Below are 25697 nucleotides of genomic sequence, written 5' to 3'. Positions count from 1 at the left end.
AATAGCATGCAGAGAAACAGCTGTATTATGCAGTAACCTGTCTCACCTTTTCAAAACAACACCATTTATCCATGTAAAGATGCAACAGCCATAAGATAACTATATTAGGAAAGAGCCAGCAGTTATAAAGACAATTTAAGTGAGACACAGAGAGGACCAAAATAGGTATACTAAAAAAAAAACAAACTATTTTTTATTGTTACAACTTACACCACAATAAATGAATTAAGTTTCTTGAAAATTAGGTAATTCATCTTAACAGAGCTGTATAAAATAAATTAAGGTTTTTAATGTTACATTAATTTTTACAGACAGCTAAATGCAAAAAGAACGAAAGTTAACATCTTCATTTGCAAAAAATGTTCATCAAGTTGCAGCTAGTTCCTGTGAGGGCACCTGAGGTACTAAAATGTTGATTTTCAGAAATTAAAAGTTTTTACAGCTCTCACGCCTATATTCTAAAGATGTAGCAAGATGTTAAAATAAACACATCAACTGCCAATGTATCCTATTTAACACACAGACAACTAGAGAAAGTGTGGTGCAAGGTGACTTGGATCATTAACTCCTAGTTTGAGAAAAGTTCTAGATATATCTGCCATAAGACCACCACTCTTTTTCATATACAAATATATGGTTATTGGCACATAAAACACGGTCTAAAAATTAAATTAAATACTAACCTTCCTGAACTGTGATTTGTACTGGATTCCTACTAGAAGAGTGCAATAGTTTTTGGTAGTTTTGTGCATTTTGGTCAAACAACTGTACTAGAAGTGTACAGGTCTTTTCGTATTCACACCTGCTAACTGTGCACAGTTGCTCCAGCTGTTGGAAAACTGTAGCTGTATCATCCAGTGGATCTTCTAAGCCATCTCTGGAACAGAGATTAAAAAGTAACCACTTAGCAACTCTAGCTTAAAAGCTGATGCTGTTTTCCCATCCAGCTCTTGAATCACTGTCACTGAACTGCTGAACTATAAAAGCCTTAGCAGATGGTGAACACAACAGAGAGACCTAAGATCTCATTTTATTTACATACATACCCATACACACCCACACAAACACAGAACAGTATTCTACTTGTGCCTTCCTCAACACCTATTTTAAAAAGCAAAGAAGAGAGGAGACGAGGTTGGCATTATGAACACAGAAAGGTAAATCCCAGAGAACTAAAGTCCATTGTGCCCTAACAGAATATTAACAAGTAGCATCTTGTAAGATGATGGGAGGAAAGAACAGAATACTTAGCAGAAATGGACTTTGCATATTCATCAAATTAAGTACAAGACCATGATACCAAAATTAACAAGCAAGTTTCAGTAAAATTCCTTGCAACAGCTTTTTAAATGTTTGTTTTTTCCTGCTGTAAAGAAGCTGTGACCCTCTGAAATGCCAGTAACAAAGAGACCAATAGACTTGTGCCATGAAGTGTAACTATACTCATTACACGAATCACAATGGGAAAGGTTTATTCATCAGAGTTACCCTTTTGTTGCACAGGCAACAACCTACAGATAAAGATAACATCCAGAAAGCTAACAAAGCTAACAGTGCTAACATTCAAACTTTGAAAGATACACAGCAGCTGAAAATTCTCATGTTCAAGATGGGCTGAAACAGACCTCTTCTCAGGTATTTACAAATATCTGAAATAAAAATTCTCCTTCCAGTTTGTAGAAAAGCCTGCTCTTGTAGATCCTTTGTAGAATAATCATTAGTTCCTCACTCACTCTTATTCAGAAGGGAGAACAGCTATTCAAATCCCCTAAAAGGGCTAAAGTGACTTTTCTTCGATTGTTCCAAAAACTTCTTTGTCTGAAGGACCAGCTGGATGGCTCCAGAATGGAGGGTGACGTTACCAACTATACTGCTTTGTAAGAAAAATGGTCATTGCAGAAAGCAGGATTTGTTTGCAAAGATATGAACTATCTCCTTGGAACAAACTGAAGAAGTCTTATGAAATCAGCTCCCAGACATCCCATGTTTTTCAAGAATGGTCTGGACATTTGATATTAAAGTCTACATTTGATATTACCATCTACAGAAATGCCACAACTGGGATCTTCATCACATAAGAGAATAAGACAATACCACAGCGGTATACAAACCGCTTAGCGCTAGGAACAGATACATGCCAACAGTATTACAAGACTGTCCTAAGAACGGTACACACTGGTAGAAAAGACCAACACTTTCCTCATCTTCTCTCTGTTGGCTTTTTTTCACAGATTAGAAAGCTTACTCCTCCGCAATGTAACAAGGACATCCAGAAAAATCTCCCATCAGTGTCAAAGAAAGAAATTGAATTTTCAGTGCTGATGGTGATGCTGATGAAGACAATAGCACATTTCAATGGCACCGGTCATGCCAGATGGTTATCCCAGAAGCTCAGCCCTACTGAGTGCTTCAAGCCTGAAAGCTGACAAAGAATGTACCACTCAATACAGAAGAAAGCTGGTTCAACCCTGAGATTCCATTACAGAAATGCTGAACAGGGAAGATAACTTAAAAATGCCAAAAGACATGTAGGCTGGTTGAGAGAAGACCCAAGAAAATTGACTGCACCTGCAATCAGCTGCTTGTCCTTCCCTGTCCTAGCACTGGAACACTGGAAGCTCCCCTAGGTACTATCAGTTCTTTTCCTGAGACAACGGTAGAGAAGCTCACGATTTTGAACCATTAGGAAGTCAGCCTTTAACATACCTACGGTGACAACATAAGGCAACTAAAACCAACCGTAGCTTTGCCACTGAACAGTAAAATGACAAGTTACATAATTTGTAGACATGAGATTATGGCTAAACTGAGACAAAAGGCCAACAGCGGTTGTTGTTGAATGCACTTCCTCACACAAACTCAACAAATGACATCTCAGTAATGTAAAACTGAAAAGGAAAAGCAGATGTGGCTTGTTCTGCAGTCCTGTAATCTGACAGGAGATCCTACCAGTAGAAATTCATAAAAGCCCTTGGAGAAAATGAAATCCTTTCAGCAATCTAAACACTTTTTTCTTATCTGCTATGTTATAGTGTAGACTATAAAGTCATTTACTTAAACTATTAAAAAGAAGATCTGAACTAAGAAATTTTAAATGGGCCAACTTCAACTTTGCCACTCTAGCTTGTTCTATTCAGTCACAATCTTTCTTGTGTGCAGAGTTCCTTCTGCTTTCCCCCATCACTCTACCCTCCATGGCCCTAGAAAGTGACTCATGGAGAAAACGTCACAGCTGAACAATACAGTTAATTTAGACAGTCTTAAAAAAGAGGAGGGAGAGGGGGGAAAATAGGCTGTTTTCAAAATACAAAGGCCCTTGAGAGGAAAAACAATTAGAATATACATTTGATTTTGGCCTGAATTTAATAAGCTAAAGGAGTAAAATGGTATCAGCCAATTAACATAATGGAAAGAAATCACCGTGGTAATCAGAACCAGCGTACTTAGATTTTAAACATAACCAAAACATAATATGCCAACAAATCAGAAAATTAAACATTCCGTATTAACAGTTTTAAAGTTGCAATTTCAAGTTTACCTTATAACTACAGGAACACTTTGCAGTCTAGAAGTAATATAAGCTTTTGTTATCTCGGGTGCATATGTATCTAAGAGGTGGGGTTCTGCCGTTTTCACAAAAGGCACAGATGCTACCATTCTTTGCCACAGAGTGAGCAAATAATGAACACTATTTGGAGCGAACTCCCAGTGCTATAAGAGAACAAAACATACTTCTGTTAAAGCATCCCAGTGTGAAATTTTAGTTGTGAAACATGATGCTTTTACGTTAAGTAGTCTTACTCATTCACATAACTACTGAAGGACCCAGTCAGAACTGAGACACGCTACGGCACACGTTATAGAGTAGATCCAGAATTACTTGTGGGCAATTTGTCTCCTTCAGGTGAAACCCAGGATTCAAAACTTGGAGCTAGGCCTGGATTCTTACACTGTGCATGGTGAGATTTAAGTGCTATAAAAGGGCCATTCAAAAATCCTAAATATTGAGTGGGAAACTGTCTAGAGCCACCTAACAGGAAACATAAAGAACAGAAATGCATCTCAAATATCTCTTCTCTTCCAAGCTTATGGAGCTGCCACTGGCAACTCAGGAATTCAAAGGCAAAAATCTTCTCTTAAAGGTCACTATTGTCAGCTGTTATTCTGAAGACCAGAGAGAGACTCTGGAGAAAGTGCTAAAATAACAATTGTAGTATTACTCAAACAGTGTGCACACCTTTATCTTGGTGTGTTTCCAAAATAAATCTGTAAAATTTTTAACACTGTGAGAATCTTGATCCTGTGATATGTGTTCTTCTTATCCACATGTGGGTCTCAAAAATTTAGACATTATTCCACATAGCTTCTGAATTCAGCTCAGATGGAAACGTTGCACTCAGCAGCTCAGCATATAGGCAACGGCATGTGTCAGTGCCTCTATGTACGCACAACACCAGAACTCAAGAACCTAGTCAGTGCAGGCACTTCAAAGTTTACACAGGAGCATAGATTTAAGTATTTCAGGGTGGGATAAAGAGTTTAGTTTGCTGGATTTTTTTTGAAGGTGAGAACTAAAGCTGAAGGATTAACACTCATCTATCTCCTACTTCAATTGTCATTTTCTTCTTTAAATCAGCTCCCATTACAAAATTTCATAGGAAGTGTGAGAACTAATTCTAGAAAATTTAGAAACCTGAGATACATCACTGACAAAATATATTTTTATGTAAAGACAAGCCCCTCACCACCTCCTCAAAAAACACCAACGCAGAGAACCAGGATCAGTCCTCTTTGTCAATCAAGAGCCAAAGAAAACAGAACACTTCTGTACAAATTCTTACCTGTAGGCTAGTGATAGTAAAATTTGCTATAAGTTGGATGACTTCTGGGTAATCTTTCACCATTACTAGCTCTCCTAGTTGATAGTTTGTCTTTAGCCGAGCCAAAAACCGACAGAATTCATGGTAATTACCCGGATCAGATAAACCCTAAATTTGAAGAAGCAAATTTTTAAAAGTTAACAGCTTAATCTAATAGAAATTTTATGAGCACCATTGCTAATTGGGTGACAATTTTATTTGCATAGGGGTTTAGCTTTGGTTTGAATAGAAAATCAAAGCAAATAGATGTCTGGCTGAAAGTGGTTGTGATAGATTCAGTAAATTAATGAAGATAGTAACTGGAAAAACAAATCCACAGCTGTTTTAGCATTTCAAATAAATAAAAAGAAAAATAAAAAGATACCTGCGGATTTTTAAGTATTTCTTTCACTCCTTTGATTAGATTACCAAGATACTTGGCGCGTTCTGGATTGCTGAATAAAGATCTCCTTGTAGAAGCAAACTGAACTAAACAAGAAAGTGCCTGAAGAACAAAAAAAATCACTGTAAGATCAAAATATTTAAACTTTCAGAAAGATCATCTCTTAACGTTTGGAGCAATCCAACCTACTGCTGTCTGTAATACATTCTGTGGCTGAAGATTATTTTTGCAGAAATGTCTATACAATCAAGGAACACAAATATGGCTCAAGTTTTAAAATTCCAGTTTGCAACAGCTTCTGACTTGATCAAAATAATTAGGCGGATGTTTCCTATGTGGCTGAATAGTGCTGAATTGGGGGAAGGAGGATTTGAATGCTTTCAGATTCAGAAATGAAAACTGAGGCTGAAGTTCAAAGAAAAGACACGGTGACTGGGCACTGAGCCAGGGGTCTCATAACATGCTAATGCACAGAATAAAATAGGGTCTTCTGGACAAAGTATAGATATAAAAAGACTATTTTCTATAATTACTTGAGTGTAAATTACTGCGTGTCACTTACTAACTGAGACAGCATTGGTGGAAGGGAATGATACAAATCAAAAAACAGGTCCAAGGTCTCTGGCTCCAGGAAGACTACAAAAAAAGATAAGTTGGTTTTATCACTCTGTACAAGCAATAATTAAGTATCTTTATATCTATATATATAGATAGATATCTTTAATAGAATCATTTTCTTTTTAACAAAAACAATAAAAGTGAGATATCATCGTAGCTGAGAATAAACTACGAATAGATGCATTAATTAGTTCATTGCACAATGTTGAACAAAGCATCATTCTCTTTTTATCACACTTAATCTATCCCATAGGTCATAAAGAATACTTCTCTTAAACTGCAGAATATACAATACTTTGTTGCTTGCAGAACGCTGTTCTGAAATAGACGAAGGTAAACTGATTTTTTCAGGTTACTACAGCAGTACACTAAGACAAGACAGGTTCTAGATACTAAGGATTAGTTGAGTCTGTATTTAAACAAAGGCAAGTTTGCCAAGAAGTAGGACAAATTAGCCTACAAGGAGCTCCATGCTGCTGGTGTTAAACTGCATCCATTACCCAAGGTACCTTCATTAAAGCTAGCCTGGACATGTTCATACGAGACCACCATCTGCACTGTATAAGCCCAGGAAGTCAATCCTCTCGAGTCTAAGAACCAAGATGCAACCCTTCTGCTGCCTTCATTAACAGGCTCACATACATGCAGACATGCTACAAATGCTATACCTATTCAAGGTGTTCACATGCCAGGGATGAGAACAGTATTCAGTGTCTAATTAGAATAATTTCATTTACTGTGACTATCTGTTATAGACTACATTTATTATTTCTGTCTGTAAAAGTAACAATAGGAAAAGTGTGAGAGAAATAGCAGAAGAGGTTTACCAACAACTCATCAGCAAAAAACTCTATGTCACATTAAAAATTATTTCCTGTTTGTGACTATTGTGACAAAAGTAGTTAACACAATCCACTGGGTATAGACTTCAGACTACAAACAGTTATGATCCTTTCTTACTTGTTCTCCAGTTTGTCGGAATCTGCACGGTGCACAGGTCATCTGCAGATTCGTCAGCTGAATTTCCAATGAAATCAAAATTAAGACAGTTTAGTACAAGCTTCAAAAGTTGCATTGCTAGACTTTGTTGCTGTTGGTCCTGAAGGGTTAAAGGTTTTGCCAAGAGCTAAGGAGAAAAGAAATCTTATTAGGTCACCCGCACAGAACATGCTTTAAAAGCAATTTTGAAAAGGAAAATGTTTGGGTATTGAACTGCAAAGTTCAGAGCAAGAGAATGCATACTAAAAGAAAAATAAATCCTTCAACAATAAAAGGTATAGTCTTTCCCTAAAGGTAAGGGGGAAATCATCATTACCACCTCAGAGGCATCTTCCATCTCAAGCTAAAGCTTCCAGACTCATAAATAATTTTTAAAAGCCTGGTGAAATAATCCTTCTGATTGAAATACTTCTAGGTAAAACTCAGCATGCCACCAACACTGTCTGTTAAAACAGTGCTAACATTCACTGCAAAAATTAAACTGTGAGGTTTCCTGTTTTTCAGTTACTCCAGACCAGCACGGAGCATACGTCATATGGGTAAAAAAAAAATCTCAACTGGTTATTTTTCAGTTTGACGTCCAGGCCGCTAAACAGTATGAGTTTCACAATATGCATACTCAAAAACTCTTCTCATACTCTCAAAAGCCTACAGAAATCTGGCACTAAAAAAAACCCAACCAAACAAAAAAAAATCAATGAAATGAACAGTCTGTAATGAATGTAGCTATTTACAACACCTGTACCAATACAGCTGTCAGCATCTCTACTGCTTTATAACCCCTGTAGTGTCACAATAAAAAAGGCACTTTGTAAGCAAAACAAGCTGTTGGGATTTGGAAGTCTGTATTCAACATACTGGGTGTAAGAACACATTTTTACTGATTGTCTTCTGTAATTATAATAATGTAAATAACACTTTATCTTAAGCAAATTACTATCTCAAGATTACACACACAACAAAAAGGCACTAAAAAACCCAAACCCTGAATTCATTACACACTGATGCAGTTCATGATCATTAAAAAGAAAACTCAGATAATTTTGTCTGGGAAAACAGTAAAATAAATGCAAATACAACAACTTTACCTAGTTCATCTGCTCCTTATTTAGATTCAAAGTCGCATCTCAAGTTTATAAACAAAAAGTTTTTATATTCAGATAACAGGAATTAAAATCAACTGTGTGTCATTAGATGCCTCATTAACTTGATAATAACTGTTGCACCACATTAGAATTGACACTAAATTTTGAATTTGGCTTTGAAATCGACATTGAATTTCTGTATGTATTGTATAAACATAACCTGTTGTGCCACGAATCCTCTCTGCAACTTTTAAACTCTGGGAATTACTTTAGTGATTCCACGTTTGTTAGATGAGTGTATTTTTCAGTGCATTATAGACACTGAAATATTTCTAAAACCAGCTTCCTATACTAAAGTTGGCATTATAAAGATACTAATCAAAATTTTCTTGTATTTCTATCTGAAAATCTGTGTGATGCCACTGAGAAAAACCTTTCAACATATGAGAGACTAAAAAAGTACCTGTGGAGTAGCTGAACTTGAAGAAAACTAGGAAGTGGCTTCCTCAGGGTACAAGTTCTCACAAATACATTTATTGTTTTGATGTGTAATGGGGTTTACTATATGCAAGATTCTTCCAAGAATATCCGATACTTTTTTAAATTCTATTTCTCCATTAATATGCAACTCTAACACTGATTTAAGACATCCTGTGTACATTAGCTGAGCATTCCCTCTTTAGAGTGAGGGCTTACACAATATATAGAGCAATTACTTAATTGCTCTATATATTAAAAAAATATACTGCCTGTCACCTGAGCACTGGTAGCTGACCACATACCCTTTAAACTTACCACAAACGTGAGGTGAAACATGCTAGTTGGATTTAAAACAATACCGTGAAAGAAATTTAAGCTAACACAGTTTATCTCATTTTTTTACAGCAGTACCTCAATCATGTACCTCAACCTTGAGAATCATACCTTTAGTATGATCTATCACCAAAAAGTAATTGCTATCATTATCTACTGACCCACTTGTGATGGCAACTGTGTTTAACTTCTTAGCTTAAACACTCGTGTCCAACCTTCAACACCTAATTCATTTGGTTTTCAGAAAAACAGAGTAAACTAAAACTCCCAAATAAGTCCAAGAATAGAAAGCAGGCAACATTTAAAAAATAAGATGCTCTCAAAAGGAAAGAGTTGCTTGAGCTGAACAGAGGTAGAGTGATACCTTATGGTGCTGCTTCCACTGCTATGGAAGGCCTTGATCAACATGAAATGCAAAGTACAAATTCCAGCTTTGATCTCCGTTCAACCCACCTGGCGCTGACAGCCCTAGCTTACAGCATGCTGTTCTTCACCACCTCCTGTCAAGGCTCTTGCGAGGCTGCAGCCTCGACCACCCCAAAACGTTACAGAGAGGATAAAGGAACCAGTGAAGGAGTAAAAAACTTGGCCAGATTTGACTGTGCTGTCATACCACAAGACAGAGAATTTGTCTTTCTTCTCAGTGGCTCCTTAGTTTAATAAATAATTCTTTTAGCCAACACTGAGATGGTAGGCCCAGCAAAACTGAGATACAATTAAATTAAGAAAAACATCAAAAAAAAAAAAACAGAATTTAGATAGTTCACCCTCTACGGCAAGATATAAAGAGAGAGATGGCACACAGAAAGACTGAGAGGAAGCAAGAGAGACATGGAGGGAGGAAGATTGGAATTTTTGTTGTTGAATGTTTTTTGGTCGCTTGAGCTTAACTGAGTGTCATGTAATCCACTTAAGTACAGAATTAATCAACTCAGAAAATACCAAGGACTCGAACTGGGACAATTATGTTAACAATTTAGGTTCAATTATAAAGAGCCTCACCTCCTTCAAAAGAGAGCACGCAAGCATCAGTATGTCCTTGAGAGAGGTATCACGGAATGAGGTAGCTATTTTACGATGTTTTGCTGAAGGTCTTGAATAATCAACCTAAGAAAAGTTAGGACAGAATAAACAATGCTCCCTTCTTCGCTAAAACTAGATGATATGTTTATCTGGCAGATTAATTGACACTAGAAATTAAAATTATGGTCCAGCTCTAAACAAAGACCTTGATAGCTTCCTGAAGCAGCTTTTTTCCTTCAAGGTTGTCTCCCTGGGTGGAAAGGTCTGGGGCATTTCCTCAGGTTAAGATGTGGGCAACGGTAAGCCATTAGCAGAAATACAATTGAAAAAGTTGATCATTTGGTTTGCATTACTAGTTCTAGTGACTGCAATGAGAGAAAATTTAGCCCATAGCAGATCTGGTAGGTATCTGGTACAGGTAGAGTCCTTACTAAGAATTTCTTTTCTCTATATATATTTTGGAGAGGGGAGGAAGGTGCATTAATCCCTTCATGTCTAAGAAATGTTTCTCCAACCACTCTTACAAAGGGCAAGAAACATTCAACACACTGCTTTATCAGCAATACACACATCCCTTGCAGAAGAAAAAACAAAACAAAACAAAAACCATGCTTACTAGGTTCATTTCCTGAGTCAGTTCTGAGAGAATCATTACTCCTATTATATAATGGTCCACAGTGCCCTACAGAAAAAAAAAACAGATAGGATTGCTCAAACATCAGAGCTTGTATTTAGTATTTTCCAACATTTCCAGAATCAAGTTTTTAGGCTGAGATATCCTAAACTGTTTGGAAGGTTTTCAGGGCAAATTGTATCAACATTAATAGAACTAGACCTTCAAACTCTCTATTTAGCTCTGAAAAAAACCTCCTCATAAATTTTAAGAATTGCAGGATAATAAAAATCCATCTGAAAATAGACCTTAAGTTACTGCAATCTAGAAACTCACTATTACACGTTTCTCAAAGGTCTGTTCAGTATTCTAGAACTGGTAAGGCAAGCTGCATGAAATTCAAACCATTAAAAAAAAATTAAGACATGCATGGATGAAAAAGCTGCCTATCAAAAAACCCTAATTCTTTTCCCCCCACTGTAGTATACAATGGAATGATATATTCCATCTCTGGGAACTTGTCTAGAAAGTGAGGCAGCAGGTGTCAAAGATTTGCATCGGAGAGTGCGACCAAATCATCAGTATTTAAGTTCCTTGGAATGCTTTGAAATTCAGATACAGTGCAGAATTTTGCATTAATTAATAACATTTAGCTGTCTTCACTGAGCTACTACAAAGCGTTTATAGAAAGATTAAATCTGCTTTGTTAGAAAGTATTAAAATCAACTGCAATTAGACCTTGCCATTGAGTCAAAGGGGAAGACTTCCGTGTGTACTTTCACAGCTGCAGTTTGCAGCCTCAGCTCCCCAGTGGCCAAAAAGCAACGTCATCCTTGTCAAAATTCTCCTGGTATTTGTCACAATCACATTCATTTTCACTCATTTTATTTGGTTGAATACCAACCCAAATTCAATGAATGAAGATCTGGCTACTTACCTAACTTTTCACTGTCATCTAGTTTGTATCGTTTGCACCAAAGCAAATCAAAAGTGCAAATTTCAGAGAACTCTCGGGCAAAATTTATGTTGTTGCCCCATCTGCATTCAGTAAGATCAAACATCTCACACTGTAATTTGAACAGAACTTCCTTCCATATTTCAAATTCTTAGAACAGTCTATAAGGATGTTCCTCAGTTCACACAAACCTGCGAGAACGAAAAATGCAACCTCCTTTTTCACAGGTGTGAAAAGCTGTGTGGTGAATTATGAAGGAGTTGGGAACAGAACTGCAGACCTCGCTGCTAATCTCTTTTCCTATATTAAATCACACTCAAATTCACACTGGATGAACTTCAATCTGGAATGCTAATGCATATGTATTTGAAACTAACATATGCTAATTATTAACTTAGATTAGTATTGTTTAGGGATTATTTTTTCAATTTTTATCTAAAATTTAATTCACTATGAGATCTATGGCTTAATTTTCTTTTCTACAGGAATTCTTAATTTAACTAAAGAAGTCTCTTAAGAAGCTAAATTTTGTATTTAAATCTCTGTTTTTAATGAACTACACAATGAAGAGTCACACTGCAATCATTTTAATAATAAATGCAAAATTCAATTACAGTACATTCATAAAAATAACTGCAAAATGGTGGTGAAGTATACTTGAGTTTTTTTCAATAACCAGAATATTGCAACTTATCTTTTATTAGACATTCCCAATGTAACTCAAAAAGTACATTAACTTGAACAGTATTATAAACAAATTAAGACTGAAAAACAAATGAGAAACTCATGTGCAAGAAAGAAGCTGCTACCTTCACATTTTCTTGTGGAGTTGCCAGCATCACCAACACATACAAGCACAATGGATCATTCTGGAAGTAAATCTCCAAATAGCTTAAATTTTCTGATTTTTTCTCAAAATAAGTACTAGGCTTTACGTTCACACAGACACTCAGAAAGATTAATCTGTATTAACTTTTTAAGTAGATTAGCCATCTCCCAGAAAACTTTTTAAGAACCTTTTTATACACATTAAATGTACGAAACAACCAAGCCTGGCTAATAAGCCATGACATCCAATAACTTTTTCCAAACTTATTTCACAGAAGATGCTGTGTATCCTTTATCTTCAGCTACTGTGTCTGACAGTACTTACTCCAGATTTGACACATAAATTTGCACAGTGAACAGTCTACAGTGAATGACTGCACTCTGACATTAAGAGAAATTATTTCCAATTTTCAAATACTATGTACCAAGATCACCTCTCTATCCTGTAACATATTTTCTTTGTAACAGTGACCAATGCAGCGGGGAACAGGAAATAATGTGGAAGGAAATGTAAATCAAGAACATTCCTGCCTCATCCAATTATTGGAGAGGGAATACGAGCAATCTTTCTGACCAAACTTCCCCATATCCCTACCTAGAATGCACAATTTTTGCATTATGTTAGATTTAAACAGATATGCTAAAACAGGTAAAGTTATAAAAACACTCTAAATCTATTATCTATCTCCTTGTACTGTACATCGTAATCCTAGGAGAGACAGAATGTCTTTTTTTTTTTCTTTTACTCCTCTTTACATGCATGGAGAAAGAACATACATATATGCAGGTATCTAAGTACCCGTTCACACAAATATGAATCACCAATTTCTCAAAGTGAAAAAGGAATGAGGCAAACAAGGACCACAATCACATAACAAATATATTCAGTATCTTGCAATTTTGTGTACCACAGTTCCATCTTTACACAAGCTTTCCTCAGTAACTTCAAAAGCAGAGGAATCTAGTGATTTCTGCTAAAAATTAAAGTGGAAGTGAAGTCCCACTGCTTATATAGAAAAGCAAAAATATAAGACCATAACAGTGAACACTCCAACAAATAGTTTATAAAGGTGTCTTTTTGATCAACCCTCCATGACCGGCATTTGAAAAAATACATGTGAACTAGTTCTAGAACTGAAGTTTGGCACAATTTTAGCAGTCATTACAAGCATCACAATCAGACTCATGCTTTAAAACATTTGACAATCTTACTTTTCAGATGGTGCAGTAGCAGTGTTTCTAACCAGGTAACTGCAGCTAACATTATCAGAAATGTATATCCATATCAGTGGAAAAAAAATTAAGGCATTAAATAGAACAGCTTGACAACAGAAGCTGGTGTTTTACAACCACACTATGAAAAAGTGCTTTAGAAAAAGAAAACCAACAAAAAAAAGGTGACATCAATATGAATACTGTGAGGCATCAAAACCCACAAACTCACACAGGTACCAAACTCGCCCTGGTTCTTCATTGTAGGGCAATCTTCTGTTTTAACCAATGCTCTTCACACTTTTTCCATGCAAGTTTTCAACAACTAAGTGACATACCGTATCAATCACTAAAAATGAAGAGGTCCAAACAGAAAAAAAAAAATAGCAGAAGTGAACAATTGTCTCCTACCTGCAAAAATTTTTTTACATCAGTAATAATGTCTCTGAAGATGAGCTGATCTTTTAGCACCTCAAACCATCCTGATTTTGTAATTTTAGCAATGACTTGAACAAGAGCTTGGATGACAAAAGGAGCCAGTTTGGGTCGAGATGCTACACAGTTCAGAATGTAATTTCCTGTGAAGAAGCATTTTAAAATCAGCAACGCAAGTCTTCTGTAAAGTAAATTAATTAAATTATTCTAATAGAAACTGAAAGTATGGATTTTAAAAAAACCCATTATATTCTTATGGTTAGTACAGTAACTGTAATTTACGTTAAATCACTAAATACAGTTAAACATTCAGTAACACAAAGCACATTACATACATGATCATTATTCTAGGACACGTATGACAACAGTTTGTGAATTCAGAGAACACTGGTAGGTAAAACAGAGTCATTTTTCATTACAGTCCCATATACTGGGCACTGATGATTTCACTATGTAGCAGCAGCTCTCACAGCCAACGCAAGATACACAAAAGGTTTTCAGACAAGAGTCCCTACTGAACGTTCTCAATTCAATCTAGAACATCCCCATGGGTAATACACATTGCAGCTGCAGAAATTCCTCTCTAACTAGGAGGAAGTTAACCTGTTCTAAAAGCTGTTGAAATATATAAAATTAAAGTTGATTAAAGCTAATTCTTACCTAAAGGAACACTGAAATCTTTTATCAGAAGACTCAGATTCTCAGCCATGCATTTCAGAGTACTACTCTCCACAGAACTGACACAACGGTGCAGATTTTCTAACCATCCAAACTGAATCACACAGTCCTAGTGCAAAGCCTTTCACTGCTAAAGACCTAACACATACTCACTTACTCTTTCAGGATATAGCAATGACTTTAACATAGATCCTAAAAAGTAAGGAAAATTTTGTAGGCTAAGAACCTGCCCTGGCATGGTAAGAGCTAACCATGAGCGATGTTAAATGCAAGTGACTGGTGGGTGTACTAGCAATATCTGCAACTTTCATCCTTTACAAACATGAACTAAATATCTTTAGTGTCTTGTGGGATAAATACACAGTCTATCCTGAAAAATTAGGGTTTTTTTTAAATATGAAGTAATCTGAGCTAACATATTTATTTATTTTGAAACTAGGAAATGTTATTTCTGAGCTAATTGCAGAGAAATAATGAAAGCGCTCACAATCATCTTTATGTTCACTCTCTCACAATGACAACCTTATGAACAACAGGCTTGGTAAACGGAGAACTAGGAAGAAAACAGACTATCCACTGAATGGTTACTGTGCTAGCATGAAGTTTTAGATCCAATTAATAAAAAAAAAAAATATTAACCACAAACATTACTTACGAATGTCAATCCTTTGTTCAACAGGTAACGGAGACGCCCTGCTTACAAGCTTAGACAGGCACGTTGCTGCTAAAAGCTGAGCATAGGACGTCTACAAAAACATAACAAAAGATATTATTCAAAAATAGGCTAATTAAAGGCAAGGACAATAAGTCAATAACTGATAAATAATCAATAAGCCAGAGTGGTTTTGGTTATCTTTGTTAAGCATATCAAAAATTTGTGAAAGATGTATTTTAGTAATATCTTTGTTTCATTATAAACAAACATAAATTACAAAACACTAGTAAAATAGTGGAGACCTAAAAATATCATCCCTTTTGATGGAAACCATTCATCTAAAAGTAATCCCACTATCAGTGGAGTAGTTTAGTTTTAAAACCTGTTCTCAAATCACTTGATAATTTAGAACCATGAGATGATTACCATGGGTCCAACCCTGGATTAAAGATATTTTCAAACGTGTTTCCTCTTTTCTTTTTGAATTATTTGAAAACCACAGCAAGAATTATACTGGACTTAGCTTGGACTATCCCATCAGAATCAACTCCCCTATCACTTTATCTAGAGTTGACCATGCTATTAAACACCGAAAATGAAACTGAGTAGTGGTAAGAGAATGGTTTAAACTAACAGACAACAGATAAGTAGTTTAAGGATTTTTTTTTTTAATACAATTTGTTTTCATTCTAGCTAATAGCTAGAAACAAGAACAAGGTGATGTTCAAACACCAGGTTATACCACATTGTGTCCTGACACTGCTCTACAGATGACACAAGCCCTGAATATAACCCTTCTGAAAGTACTGAAAGAGCTATTTCCCTTTTAGTCCCTGACATCTCTAATGAAAAGTACTGTCACTTCTACAAAGACCACCTCGAAACGAAAATCACTTATGAAACAGAGTATGTACAGAAAAGGGAAATGCATTTTGCCTTTATTGTACTGACATGGCAATGGCCCACGACTGAGAAATCACGTGAGCTTTCACAAGCATGATGACATCTATGGATAACACATCTTTCCTATACTCACCGTTCCTTGTTCTAATAGAAGTTGGCATTGGCTAAGACATTCTGGGCTATCAATAAGCTCCAAGACTACCTTCTCAGCTTGCATTCGCTGTGCTAGATCAGTTCCTTCATATAGGTGGTTACATAGTACTTCTAGTTCTGCCAGACTCTGTCAGGAAAGATCACAATTGAAACTTCCATGAAGACTTTTCAACCACATAAGGTTTCTTTAAGTGTTTATAAACCTAGCTACTATACCAGTAAAATGAACTGTTATCTATGCTAAGCTTTTCAGTTGATTCCATTTGAATTACCCAAAACTAGGAGGTTTTCTGTGACAAGAAGCCAAAAATAACTCTGAAAATCAAGTTGCCATTTCTTATTCTCTCAGCTATCGAAGCATTTTTCAATATGGCTCAATTAATCTGTTTTTCTCAGTCTTCAGATGGGAAGTCCATAGCTTTTCCAAAGAGAGATGAAAAGATGGAGAACAGTGAACAGTTTGAGCTATACTAGTTGGAAAACTTCTGGCAAATTTCATTCCAAAAGCTGTAATTACTCAAGTAATTACTTCACCTGAAAAAAAATTTCATTGTCTATATCTGTTGATGCAAATATCAGTGAAAGATCGGACAATTCAGAAGCTATAGCAGCAACAGAAGAGTTAAAATTCCTCTCCACTTAGAAGCTGCAAAAGTTCTCTTTGGTAAAGAAGGTGGTGGTGGTAGGGAATGTCTCTCTCCTATGTGAGGGATATAATTTATATCTACTAGTCCGTCTCACAGGAGAGATGAACTCTTTGAGCACATTTCAGAATCATTACACAAACATAAGTTTGAGCATCCACCAGGTTCCCAAAGCCTATGGAACTCTCATCAAGAACCAGCCACATCATTAGAAGGTTTCCAGTAAATATTTCCTTACTTGAGTGCAGCCTAGAAAAATGAGAACACACAGTATTTGACAGATCTCATTTAAAAGTTTGAGTTAAAATTCTGTTCATCAATCCCTCCAAAAATGTTTTGTACTTGAAATAAAAGATGTGATTCAGGACGATCTAGCACCACTTACACCATAGCTCAAATGCCTTTTAAAAATCCACGACAGTAATAGTGTCTTTGGCAACCAAAGTATATTTGGTTTTGTCAATCAAAGCATGTCATTTCCTAGCGACGTATTTTTCTTATAAAAAAAAATAATCATGGTCTTTTCCCATTTTGTTGTTGTTGAGCATATGGAACCCTTGGCTTTGATCAGCTTTTTCTGAATTTCAGTAATAACGACATTTTAAGTGTCCCTGATTTTCAGCCAAAAAGTAGCCACTTATTTTTCTTTTGGAGAAATTTTAAGAAATAGCACATTTGCTTCTGGAATGAACAGATCCAAATACCTCCAAGACTGAGCTCAACAGAGACATCCTTTAGTTTTGTTTCCCCATGCCCACAGAGAGGGGGGCGGAAATAAGGAACAGGTAGCAATCCCAGTAACGCAATTTTAAACGAAGCAAGATCCATGCCAATTCAAGTGAAAATTAAGACTCATAAAATGCAAGTGTACACATTAGGGAAAATACAATACAACACAAAACCCACATAACTGGAGTAAAACATGGGAATAAGGACATCCAGCAAAGAAAGTCCTCAGACAAATTACAACGCATCTTTCTACAATGAAACACTTCCAACACAACCTGAGAAGCATGAACCAAATTATCACGTCATAACCAGCAAAAGTTTAAGACTCTCCTTTATTTGCTCTGAAATTTGACTTTTAAGTCTGGACAAACTTGACAAGAAGTTTGAGAAAGTCCAGAACAAAACTGGGATATCAGCCCAATCACCAAAGTCTAAATCATCTGTGTACTAACTGGCATTAAAACAGCAAACCTCTGAAGGATACTGAGGGAAGCCCACCGCAAATTTTTAAAGCAAGCCTGAAAAAAAACTAAATAATAATCTTCAAAGAAAAGCTGGTTTATCAGATATTGAGACTGATGACCTTCAGCATTTTGAAATGCTTTATCTGGACACGTTTGGTCTCAGGAGAATGTTATGACAAAGTTTCTTATTGGTAGGTTTAAGGTACAGCCAGGAATTGCTGAGAATTCTCAGACTGCCAAAGAACTTGTCAGATGTTATCTGTGTTGTATTTTACGTGTAGCACTGAGGAAATGTGATGTTTTCCCTTGATTCTGACAGCAAAACCAAATAATACAACCTGAAATCAGCAAATACAACCATCTTGTGTATGACGGCAACTCAGCTAAGCAATACAGATATCAATCAACTTTATTAAGAAAAAAATACATGGAGAAGCCCATGAGAAGTCAAAAACTAGCCCTCTGTATTAGGTACAGATTTTCTTCAAGAAAACGGAAGGCTGTAACAAGCTCTTTTCTGTTGAGAGACAAAACATGTGAAACTGATGCCTTCAGATACCTGCTTTACCCAAATCCTTATCAATAGCTGAAAGGCGATTCCTAAGAAAACAGCAGTGTCAACGAAGAGGATCGAGCAGTGAGATGTTGGCTGCTTTAAGTGAGTCAGGAGGAGAAACAGACCTGTATAAGAAGTAGCATTTTCCATCACAAAGGACTGTAACTTTTTCCAAGAAACAGATTCACATCCTCATGAAAAAAAAGCTAGATACTGTGATTTTTTTTTTTTTCCTGTTTGTCCCACTTTCATAATATTCAAGAATAAGGTGAATAAAGTTCTTCACATACTTCTGGTCCACCGCTCCAGCTCTCAGAAGTCCCTGGCAGCTCTCCTACTAGCCCGTGAAAGAGCCAAGGGCCAGAAACGCTGGGGGCCCGGCTCCGCAGCAACCCACCAGGCAGGCGGCCAAGGAGCCCAGCAAACTGGCAGGAAACCAGGTAGGTTCCCGATTAAAGTTCTGCTGACACTGACAAATTCCCACAGACGTTTTGATTTTTTTAAACAGCATTTTCTGACTGAAAACATTCTATTAAGAAAATTCCACCAGATCTACGCAAGAGCAACAGGACAGGCAAAACTGCTGAAATGCCACAGTTTAGAAAGAGAAAAAAAGAAAACAGGAAAAAGCCATCTGGGTATGAGGTGATAACAAAAGATATTTTAGCGGTCCTTTTATGTAGCATGCCAGGTGCCCAAGTGTTTAAGTAAATGCCTAACATAGCCTCTCTAAGGCTGCCAAAGCCTTCTGCCACCGATCCGGTGGGACCGCGCAGGGGCTCGGGGTTACCGCTGAGCACCTCAGCAAGTGCCCCCGGGCCCTTCTCCCGCCCCCTCCGCTGTCGGAGACACAGTTTCCGCGGCTGACGCTCATCCCGGCCACGTCCCGGAGAGGGGCTGCCTCTGCTTTGCAGGGAAGAGCCGGAGCGGGGAGCCCACCGCTGCCTTCGGGATGGAGCGGCGACTAGAGCGCGGGCGCGGCGGGCTCGCACGGCCGTGCCGGAGCCGCGCGGTAAAGCGATGGGCGGCCTGAAAAGCCGCCCGCCACCGTCATCCAGCCCCGCCGGTACCGGCGCCGCACCGGCCCCGCACGCCGCGGGCGCGTTACGGCTCCAAGTTCCGCGGTCGGGCCAGCGCCGGCCCTGCAGCCCGACACCCGCCCAGCCCAGCCCGCCGCTCCCGCCCGACAACAGCCCACTCGGGACCGCGACCCTGGTTCAGCACTCCGACGGAGCCCGCGACCTCCCGCTCGCCCCAGCACCGGCCGCAGCTTCCCGGGCACCTTCCGCCCCTCTGCCAGGGCGAACCGCCGCACCCACCATCCCGGGCCCCGCTCGGCCACCGCAGCCGCGCCGCTCGCCCCGCACCGCCCCGCGGGCTCCCCCGCCCCTCACCCGCACACCTCAGGACCGCTCTCCCGAGCTCCCGGCGCGCCGCCCCCAACGACGGCCCCATCGCGATAGCGGTCTCGGCGCCGCACGGCTCGGCGCGACCCCACGGCCAGGCCAGGCCAGGTCCCAACGGCCCCAACCGCTCCGCCCGCCGTGCCCCGCCGGGTGCACTGACCTGAACGCGCCCCGCCATCTTCCCGAGCGGCGCCGGGAGCGGGCCGCGGGGAGGGGCCCCGGGGAGGGGCCGCGGGCCGGGCCAGGGGTAGGGGGCAGTGCCGCGCCGCGCCGGGGCCGGCCGGGTGCGAGGGGCGGACCGGGACCGCGCCGTGGGCGGCCGGGGGGGCGGGGCGGGGCGGCCGGGGGGGCGGGGCCGCAGCGGGGGCGGCCGGGGGGGGCGCGTGGGCGGGGCGGGGCGGCGCGCGCCGTACGGAGGCGCGGGGCCGCGTCGCGCGGGCAGCGCGCGGCACGATCCTCACCTGGGTCTGGGCGAAGGGCGGCCTCGAGCGGCAGGCGCCATTTTTTCCGTGGCGGTGTGCGTGCGCTTTCCTTCCTCGAGCGGCCCTAGCAGGCGAGCAGAGGCGTCTCTCCTGACTGAAAAGACCACGTTTTTCAGTAGTTACCGCATTGAAGTGCGGCTGCAAATCCATATTTTGCTTTGCACAATGCAGATCAAGGTACGATTTCCAAAGAATTTACTCTCGGGTCATGACAGCATCAGCAAAGGAAGGGCTTTCCTCAGTGAACATGGGAGCTTCAGGTCACACAGTGCATGAGTGATTATAAGAACATTCCCATTTTACAGCCAGCAGTTCACAAATTGTATTGATGTAATTCAATGTAGGATGAATTCCCTACAAGTCAATACATGGGCCAAGCCAGTGTGATGGTGCTCCATCTGTGCTTCTGAAAAGATCCAAAGCAAAGCCTCTGTTGCTGAGGGGGTTTTTGGACCAGGGCAGCAGTCACGAGTTTCCTCCTGCTTTGGAAAGTGCTGGGAGATCACTGAGAGTGGAAAAACCCAAGAACGCTGCTTCAGTCCAGAAGGCCGAGGAGATGGTGCTCAGGTGGTTACAGCTGCGTCCGAAGGGACAGATTTCTCAGATCTCAGAAAGAGGGGACTAACCCTTTGCAAGTGCCTACAGGATCCAATAAATTAGATTTAGAGGATAGAGTTGTCTCAGTTTCTCTCATCCAACTGGATGAGATGAATCCCATTTTTGCTAACCACTGGTACAGATAATGGGTGGAGACTGCAACAGCAAACACTGTTACATTTTACATAGATATTTTACTTCTTAATTTCAAGTACTGCAAAGACAAGAGTGTGATCCAAGACGTTCTCTTTATAAAGTTAAACAAATAATTCAGGATTAGTGAGAAAAACACGCCATGTAAATGAGAGACAGAAGAAGGTCAATATGGAGATTATCCAAGTAAAGGACATAAAGTGGCTTGAATAATATCTACAAGTATCTGCATGGGAAAAAAACTATTTCAGTGCAACCACCTGCTTAACTTCAGAGGAAAAGGTGTAATTGATTCTAACCACTATAAACTGAAGCTGAACAAATTCAGAACAGGAATAAGAAACGCTGGCAGTGGTCTGCTGGAATAACTAGCAGAGTAAGAAAGGATGGTGCATTCTCTGTCACTAGATTGAGAGTGATCGTTTTCCTGAACGGTGATGCTGTAGGTATGTGAGCTGCTGTCTTGGGCAGAAATTGGTGAGGCTGTATGGTGTGGATTACAGAGCCTGTCACAGACTGCGTGCATCGTATGCAATCAGAGAGCAACCAGCTTTTGTCACTAACAAGGAAACGTAAGAAAGGTCAAAACAAGAGAAGCATCTTTGTGTTCCTTGTCCTGCTAAAGGTGAGTAGTGATAAAGTACACAGCATGGAGCCAAACAGAGCCCAGCGTGAAACTCAGTAATGTGTATTAGTTTAGGCCGTACAAGACCCTTCTGGAGTCAGTGGCACAGGGAGGAAGGAGGATTAAAGAACAGCAAAAAAACTGTGATGGAGAAGAGGCAGCAAGGATTGTTGCCATTCTCAACTGACAGTATTTATGAATATTGCACTCAATAAGCTTGAAATTTTTGTTGGGCACAGTGCTGTTTGATATTTTAACACAGTAGGAAGAATTTTTGCCTTGACCTCCCCTGCTCTGAACTCCATAGTGACTGGTAGTGTTGTTTTTTATTCTGGTTAACAGATAATACAGGGCCTGAGCAGTTTGTGTAGAATTATTCTTGTTTCCCTGCTGCTCCATCATCCACATTGCAAAAATTCCCATGTGAAGCTTGGTAGCCCCAAAGAAAACATCGAATGAGGACCAGGAAATGAATTGGTGACTTGGAGGTGAGAAAAGTCAGCCATGCATTATAACGTGGAAACTGGGGGAGACTTTCTGATGCAATACAATTATAAACTGTGTGAAGTTTATACAGCCTCTCTCCTCCAGCTTGGGTCTGCTTTCTGTGTCAACAGATGAGCACAGGCAGAAGTTGAGAGCACAAAGCTTGTACCACGAGGTAAGCAGGGTGTGTGCTCAACTGCACAATGTAGCCATGGGACTATTTGTACCTTATGGAATCATCAGTTAATCTCTCAGATGCAGGCACTTGCATTTCCATATCCGATTTTTGTCAACTATACTCTGATTATTTTGAGGGCGAGAAATTGGTCTAGCTAAAGAATTAATGAATTCCTAGACTAATAACTGACAAAACTCCAGAGATTTAACATAGCAAGTAAGAACGTTAGGTTGTGAAACTACCCCAAACTGTGTCAGAATCCTAGCCCAAAGGACAAAGAACTTTTATACAGTTCCTTTATGTTTACATGGGAGGGGGAAATGACACAGCAAAGATGATAGTCTGACAGGCGTGGACATGAGGAAGTTGTGCTGTGAAATTCAGACTTGCTTCCATGGAAGATAACTGAATTCTTGCTATGTTCAGTGGAAGCTGAATTAAAGAAAGTTTTTAGGTCCGCCTCTCAAGATATAGTACTGAGACCTCCCTGCAGTACTAACACACAGTTTCCAGCTCAAATCTGTCTCATTTTCTGCTAGGTGGAATAAAACCAACTGCCTGAATTTGCTCTTACTTTGGATTATGTGAATAGATCTGTTGCCACAGGCAATGCATCCGCAATTAGGTCCATTCATTTGCCATGCTGCTTAGAGAGGGCTGAATCTTTCCCATGCTTTTTTTTATTTAAAAGTGACTTGATTAAAGTATATAAACAAAATCAGCCATTTCGGTCCCCCTTCCAAAAGAACTAGCAAGTGTTCAGGGTATCAGTGTTTCTTCTTTTTTGTTTTGCATCAGGATTTTTCCTAACATGCAGTTTTCTTACTAAAAGGAATGACTGATCATTTACAACAAATTATATATATATTTTTTATATATATATAAATACATAAAGGAGACAAATGCAACATGTTTAATTTAGAATCCTTTGTTCTAGGAAGGTTAGCTTTTTTTAAATAGACATAGTCCATCAGGCCAAACAGTTGCAGTTTGGTATTTGATATGGTTCTGATATATATTTTCTCATTTAAACATTCTTTTCTTTCTGTTTTTCATTTTACATTAAAAACAGCAAAAGGCTCTGAAGAATTCTAATTTATTTTTATGGCTAATGATTTCAAGATTATTTTCTGTGCCACATACTAGTCTATGCAAGTATGTATTGCCACAGTTTAGTGATTGGTTTAGTATTCTAATTCATTCATTTGCAGTGCAGGTCACAATTGATGTTGAATAAAAAATACCCACTTAAAGAAAAAAAAAACAGTGATTTTTACCACACAATTTTATATTTGAATTAATATATAGTGGATAAGCCAAAAAATTATTAGACATATCACTAAGAAGACCAGGAAGAGCCCATAACAACAAAATCAGTGACACTCCTAATTAAAACTAATTAATCTTTTCAATGACACAGTGGCATGCTTTCTGCTTATAAGTTGACAATACTCCAGGAAGTCCGAAACAAAATAAATTATTCTTTGCTTGTTTGTTACCTGGACAAAGACCAATAATACCTCAGGGCAAACACAGTCTATAGCCAATCTCTTAATGTAATTCAAATTGAAAGAAAAATCTGCCTGATGGCAAAAAGCACAAAATGCACATTAAAGGAAGAGTTTGTGATGCACCATATATACATTAAAAAAATCTACGCAGTATGTGTACGCATACAATAAGATGGCCCTTAAAGCTTCCTTAACACCATTAATTTAACTTCGAGTTACCTCGGTGTGTGTAGTAATCCCTACTGTTTCTGTGTGTTGGATAAAGACAACTGCAAATAGTGAGGCTTTGCATTCAGCTGCCTGAACTTTTGCTTCCTTAGTCGTTAATGTCGTTCAGTAATTTACTGCTATTCATTTCTCCTCAGCCGATGGGAACCAATAGGTGTAACTGCCTCTCAAAAGTGGTTTTCATAGTTTAGTGTCTTCCACCACCCATTAATGCAGAGTCAGCCTTCGTCTAGTTGGCTAAAAAAGCAACAGGAGAAATTTTTCAGGGTGATCACTTTACGCTTTGAAGTCTCGTGGTTCTGAATGGCATTTCATTTGCTGTCTGGTTCATGCTGATCAAGCAGTGGTTGGGACAGTTTGAAAAATGTCCATGTGTTCTGGTGGTTTTCAGGAGAACAGTGCCTGCTTTTCTGTCTGCCATTGCCAGAAGTGTGGCAGTGCTGAATGCACTTTAGTTGGACATAGTATAGATGGGTCAGATGATAACAGGAGCAAGTCCAAGACAAAGGACAAATATTGGCTCTGTTGTGCACATCTCTGTGTGTTTGAAAGGCATGCACTGAGCTACAGAATAGCCACCACCTTTAAACTGCAGTAATTCTCACCAAACAACGATGCTGTTAGGAGTAAAAATAATGATCCCAAATCTTGAACTGTTGCCCAGGCTGGTGGGAAGGAGCCGACACCGTTAGGAGTAGTGCAGGAACTGTTACAAAAAGAAGGGAAAGGTGTGCTCATCTGTTTGAATGCACAAGAAATCTTTGCTGGGTATTTTTGGGTATTGCCAGTAAAACATCACTTGCTTGCTTTAGACTGTGATTGCTTCATATATCTATTAAAAGTGAACGGCCCCCCAAAAGACAGATCATTTGCCTTTGATGAGACTAACCATGAAAAATTTCAAATGAGAAGGGAAATCTTGCTGAAACTTAAGAAAATATGAACTAAGGAGATTAAAGACTCTTTTGCAACCTTCATTCTTAGGCTTGTTGCCATGTGAACAATCTCTTGATATTTCTTAGTATGTTATAGAAAAAAGGAAATTGATACAAGGTACGAATTTCGTTTATGGACATTTTTGGTAGACAAATTAGAATGCTTGAAAGAAATGATAATTTTTTTTTTTTCTAAATGAATATAACATTTGATCCCTTCGGTATACTTAGTAGACAGGTGAATGTTTAAGAATTTTATTTAACAGTCTAAATGTATGAATTTACCACTGTTCTTATTTCTAGTAAGTAGCGTGATACACTTCAGCCAAAGTTGAATTTCAGGAAGGTGCATACACAAGTGAATATGTGTGTTATCAGAGGAGCTGTTTACAGCATAGAGGCTACTAGTAAATGTAACAGTGTGAAAAGCATTGGATAACAGATGTATAAAAATTATTATTCAGAGTTGTT

At 38.9% G+C, this 25697-nt stretch overlaps 1 protein-coding gene across 1 annotated transcript in view; it reads right to left on the bottom strand.

The window, feature by feature from the left end:
- Positions 1-20209, bottom strand: part of RANBP17 (RAN binding protein 17) — a 160497-nt gene extending 140288 nt beyond the window's left edge. The window contains exons 1-12 of the mRNA XM_086621456.1: positions 20192-20209; positions 16213-16359; positions 15177-15267; positions 13820-13986; positions 10417-10482; positions 9780-9884; positions 6841-7006; positions 5825-5898; positions 5245-5364; positions 4842-4988; positions 3539-3711; positions 684-877 (exon numbers count right to left, since the gene is read on the bottom strand). Coding sequence (XP_086477582.1) covers positions 684-877; positions 3539-3711; positions 4842-4988; positions 5245-5364; positions 5825-5898; positions 6841-7006; positions 9780-9884; positions 10417-10482; positions 13820-13986; positions 15177-15267; positions 16213-16359; positions 20192-20209 — 1468 coding nt within the window. The remainder of the gene's footprint in view (positions 1-683; positions 878-3538; positions 3712-4841; positions 4989-5244; positions 5365-5824; positions 5899-6840; positions 7007-9779; positions 9885-10416; positions 10483-13819; positions 13987-15176; positions 15268-16212; positions 16360-20191) is intronic.
- Between the last annotated feature and the right edge of the window lie 5488 nt (positions 20210-25697).

The sequence above is a fragment of the Tauraco erythrolophus genome, chromosome 16, assembly GCF_009769465.1.
Source record: "Tauraco erythrolophus isolate bTauEry1 chromosome 16, bTauEry1.pri, whole genome shotgun sequence".
Classification (NCBI taxonomy): Eukaryota; Metazoa; Chordata; class Aves; order Musophagiformes; family Musophagidae; genus Tauraco; species Tauraco erythrolophus.
The sequence above is the reverse complement of the archived record's forward strand: the minus strand, read 5'-3'. Positions and strand labels throughout refer to the sequence as shown.